Genomic DNA, 5144 nt, shown 5'->3' on the forward strand with positions numbered 1-5144 from the left:
AGTCCTTGGATGTATTTGCAAAAGCAATATTAAAGTTCTTAATCTGCTAATTCAAAAATCACGAGGGTAGTCTATGTTGAGTGCTTTTTTACATGTGTATGGGCTGCACTTCCATGATTCTTTATATATCCTGTAGGTTTCTTACATTCTACATGTTGTATGTGATATGCTGTAGACAATCTGCATTCTAATATCTGCCTTTTTGAGTGCCGATTTTTGTTCTGTCAGGTGTTTAACCTGCCTGGGATGAAACCCCAAACTCTCTTCCCTGGGCTGGGTTGCAGCTGATGTCTCTATGCTGTTTTTTCAGTTTCCCAGGTGTTCTTTTCCATTTGTTACCATGGAGTGAAAGACAGATGCCACACACACACACACACATTCACAGACATGCACACACATTCCAGGGACCAGGGCACTCTTTTTATGCTGATTCAGGCATTCTCCACTCTGTAGATCCCTACATTCCAGACTCCCATCTCATTTTGGGGTCCTCTAAAACCCCAATGTAACTTCCAATTTTTGCTTCAGTTTAACAGCCCCACATCTATACAGGTGGGACAGTACCCTTGGGAAGAAAGCCTAACAAACAGAAATCTCCAGCAATGTAGTTCACTCCCTCTGAGGATCCACAGGTCATTTTTAAGGAGGGAAATACCAGTGTCAGCCTTTCTTTCTGGGGAGCCCACCTTGGCCTCAGTGATGGACATATGGGAGGGGTTGGAGTGAGAAACTGGACATTCAGGAAGGGGCATAAGCCTGAAGTAAGAAAATATTGGAGGGTATGAGAGGTGGAACATTTGCAAGTAATGATATAGGGTTTTGCTTGTAGGCCTTGGTGACCAGTTGGAAGAGAGAGAAGCATGAGGTAACAGACTATCGTGTGCTCATGGGATAAATGTCTTTTCAGTACTGACAGTGGCCAAGAGTTCCCAATGTGTCAATGAGCAAGAGAGGAAATTCCTTCCCTCACGCAACCTCTGTCCAGGTAATTGGGGTCCCTTAGTGTCTGCCTGGGTAAAGCAGGCACTAAGAAAAAATGTCAGGAGCACTTTGTGGGAGGACACTGAGTTCAGCTTTAGGCATGTTGAGTTGGAAGGGCCAATAGCTCATTAAGGCAGAAAACAAAGAAGGACTTGGGGTTCCTGGGCCTGGGGTTCGGGAGTGAGATCTCCTGGAGGTTTAGATGTGAGAAATGGCAAACTAGGGAAATGGGGTGGGAGTGTTGAGCCACAGTGGGCACAGGGCTAAAAAAAGATGCCATGCACACTAAAGGGGTGGTGGGGATAAAAGGAAGCCCCCACCCCATAATGGTGAGAAGAAGTAGCTGCTGAGGGTATGGATCTGAGTCAGGGCTGTGAGGGGTCTCACAGCAAGAGTTCACCTCAAAGTGAGCAGACCAGAGAGAGGATGGCTGCAGGAATGAAAGGAGACATGAGGGTAGGGACAGTGAATCATGACTGCAGATGGCAGGAGAGCATGTCCACAGGGCTTGCCTGTGTTTTGGAGGGGTGTGTGTAGAGGGTAGCAAGGTTGTGAACACAAACCTAGAGGACTAATGTCTCTCACGGTGGAAGATGAAAGGAAACATAAAGGGCAGATGATGAGCTGTGGCTGCAGAGCCATGGAGGGTGGGGGTAAAGGAGATACATGGGCTCTCACTGGGAAAACAAAGTCACCACTTCCTTTTCTGGTCACCCACGAACACATGGTCTGAACTGACTGTCCTGTAACCCCTTGTTGAGCTCTGCAGGTTTTCTGGAGTGAGGACCATCCCTCCTGAGCCATGGAGGCTGCTGGGACCTCAAAGATCAACCAGACACTGGTAACTGAGTTCTTGCTGCAGGGCTTCTCCCAGCACCCTGAGCTGAGGCTGCCACTGCTAGCCTGCTTCCTGGTGCTCTACGTGGTGGCTCTGACTGGCAACACTCTGATCATTGCCCTAGTGGGTTTCAGCCCTGGGCTCCACAGCCCCATGTACTTCTTCCTGTCCAACCTGGCCACCATGGACATCATCTGCACCTCCACCATCCTGCCTAAGGTGCTGACGGGCCTGACTATACAGGAAAACACCATCTCCTTTGTGGGCTGCATGGCCCAGCTCTTCTTCCTCATCTGGTCCTCGTCCTCGGAGCTGCTGCTGCTCTCGGTCATGGCCTTCGACCGCTATGTGGCCATCTGCCGCCCTCTGCACTACAGCGCCATCATGAGCTGGCACGTGTGTGCGACACTAGCTGGGGGTGTGTGGGTCACCTGTGCCCTACACTCATCTATCCACACCGGTCTGATGGCACGGCTGACCTTCTGTGGACCCCGAGTCCTCGAGCACTTCTTCTGTGAGATCCCCCCACTGCTGCTGCTCTCCTGCAGCCCCACGCGAGTGAACAGCATCATGACTCTCCTGGCCGACGGGATCTATGGCCTCACCAACTTCATGCTCACTCTGGCCTCCTATGGCTGCATCGTGGCCAGCATCCTGCGCATCCGCTCTCGGGAGGGCAAGCGCCGTGCCTTCACCACCTGCTCCTCCCACCTCATCGTGGTCTCTGTGTACTACACAGCTGTGTTCTGTGCCTACATCAGCCCCGCCTCCAGCTACAGCCCCGAGAGGAGCAAAGTGGCAGGGGTTTTGTATACAGCACTGAGCCCCACCCTGAACCCACTTATCTACACATTACGGAACTCGGATGTGAAACATGCCCTGGGCAAGCTCTTCCCCTTCTACAGTAGATGAACTGACAGGGCTAGTGTGTCTCATCCCACCCATCTCATTCCTGTCCTTTGCTCATGTAAGTCAGGCCTGAGATTGCCTTATGTGGGCAGAGGCCATGGGTGCAGGTTTGCAGGTGGTTGATTTGCTTGGACCTTTAGACTGTGTCTCAATTCTAACTTGGCCATAGGACATGTGGGTATGCAGAGCAGAGCTTCTTTGGGAACCACTGGCGGAGGTGGGGGTGGGAGTGGGTAGCTCCTCATCGGACCCTGATCCCTAATGGCCTCTAACCTTTATCCACCCAACTCTTCTTTAGTTGCTCTTTCCTCTCACACCCCCAAGCTCTAATGGAAAGAGGCATAGCCCATGGGCACCTTCACCACACTGCACACCTGTACTCAGTCTCTGCTCAGACTGGCCCTTCTTCCTCAAGTCATTTCCAGCCAACTGAATACACTCCCATGGGTCTTCCATCCTGTTACTCCAGGAATACAAACCATCCCTGTGCCTCTGCCCATTGGGGTCCCACCCTGCTGTGAACTCTAAGTGCACCAAGTAATGCCTTATTTCTTCCAGGAGATCTGAGTCCTTGTGACCTGGCCCTTGTCCAGCATTGGTTTTTAACAGATGATTAATGGGTCTTTGTTATGACACTGTCACAGAGGCTATACACAGAGTGTGAGAGAGTGCACTGAACAGTCATCACTGTCCTGGTGGCTATAACACAGAGGGGGCGGGTCTGAGTGTGTGATCCTGGTGGCCTCCAGTAATCAGAGATCCTGTAATACAATTTTTTTTCCTTAAAATGCTGTCATGACTCAATATAGAGACCTGCCTAGAGGCTGGTTCCTCTTCTTGAGCACCTGACTATGTCTACACCCCACCTCTCCCCTTATCAGGTTCTCACTCCCTTGGGCCACTCTGCATCTGCCCTAATCACCCAGGGCCATGTGCCCAACACCTTGGAACAATCTCTATGCTCTGGAGCCTGCAGAACTATTCAAAATGCCCCATTTCTAGGGTGCCCTCAACCCTAGACAAGCCTCAGCTTTACATAAGCCACTTTATATAGTACTAGCTTGGTGTTTAGGAGCTCTGGTAGCATAGTGCCTAAGGCACTTGACTGCTAACCAGAAGGCTGGTGGTTCAATCCCACCAGCCACTCCTCGGAAGGAAGGTTGCGCAATCCTACTTCCGTAGTGATACTGCCTCGGAAACCCAAGGAGGGGTCATTATGAGTTGGGGCTGACTAGACAGCAAATAACAACAACAACAAGCTTGGTGTTACCCTGTGCAGCCTTGCCTGGAGCACCTCTTGCTTGAAGTGGTAAGTGACAGTGAGCCTACCTTTCACTAATCCTAGAACCTAGTGTTGTGTCCTGCCAACAGAGAACCTGGAACCTTACCTGACACCATAGGGTTATGAAGCTGGTTGGCCGGGAGTACAGGGTCTGCCTGGGTCACACTACTCTAAGTGCCTGCACTAGAACACTTGGGTCTAGTTGGAAGGGTTGTGCTGTGTGTTCTCACCTTGTGAGTTCCTCTCTGATCAGTCCTCATTGCCTGTTGGTGTTCCACATGCAGGACACCCACTTCACTCCTGGATCAGCACCACCTCCAGGGCCAGAGACCACTCACATTGGCCAGGTTCAGGGACCTGACTTCCCTCCCCCATCACCTTTTAGGAGCATGCCTGAACCATTACACCCACATGTCCTCTGAGTGTTCTGTAACGTGACCCAAATACCCACTTGTCCATCTGCCCCATTTGTGCCCAACATACAACCTTGACTATGGCTGCACCACTTTCCTCATGAATCTTTTAAAGAATTCTTTCAACCTCATTTCATAAAACTGGTCAGTCCAGCTCAGAGCTGTGCTATTAGACCCATGATTGTCTGAGTCACTTGGAAGGGCTTTAGGTTGGCTAGTTATGGCAGTTAAAACCAGATAATACAAGTCCATGAAAGCCAATGTATGACCTTGAGTATCCCACATGAATATAGAGACCATCTCAAGAAGGGCTTTGGCACACTGAACACTAATGAGTGAAAGATGAGATAAATTGTGGATGACATCAAGGACATCATAAAAGAAAAGGTCATTAAAAAGACAGGAAGGAAAGAAAAGGCCAAAACAAATTTCAGAAGAGAGTCTGTAACTTGATCTTGAATGGAGAGTAGCTAAAGTAAAAGTAAGAATGGAGAAATAAAAGAGTTAAACAGAAGATTTTAAAAGGCAGCTGGGAAAGCAATGTGAAATTTTATAATGAAATGTGCAAAGGCAGGGAGTTAGAAAACCAAAAGGAAAGACCATGCTTGTCATTTCTCAAGCTGAAAGAATTGAAGAAAAAATTGGAGCCTCGAGTTGTAATGTTAAAGAATTCTATGGGTAAAGCACTGAACAATGCAGAAAGCATCAGAATAAGATGAAG

The 5144-nt window shown here is 49.3% G+C and overlaps 1 protein-coding gene across 1 annotated transcript; it reads left to right on the plus strand.

Moving 5' to 3' along the window:
- The first annotated feature begins 1783 nt into the window (after positions 1–1783).
- Positions 1784–2731, plus strand: LOC103212619 (olfactory receptor 13A1-like). Its single transcript, XM_007958598.1, has one exon. The coding sequence runs from the start codon at positions 1784–1786 to the stop codon at positions 2729–2731; it is 948 nt and encodes a 315-aa protein (XP_007956789.1).
- Positions 2732–5144: the final 2413 nt, after the last annotated feature.

Source organism: Orycteropus afer, unplaced genomic scaffold (assembly GCF_000298275.1).
Source record: "Orycteropus afer afer isolate SDZICR_OR568_19922 unplaced genomic scaffold, OryAfe1.0 scaffold01035, whole genome shotgun sequence".
In the NCBI taxonomy this organism is placed as follows: domain Eukaryota; kingdom Metazoa; phylum Chordata; class Mammalia; order Tubulidentata; family Orycteropodidae; genus Orycteropus; species Orycteropus afer.

Coding starts and splice junctions, on each gene's coding strand:
- LOC103212619 (XM_007958598.1), top strand. CDS start 1,784: ATGGAGGCTGCTGGGACCTCAAAGATCAACCAGACACTGGTAACTGAG.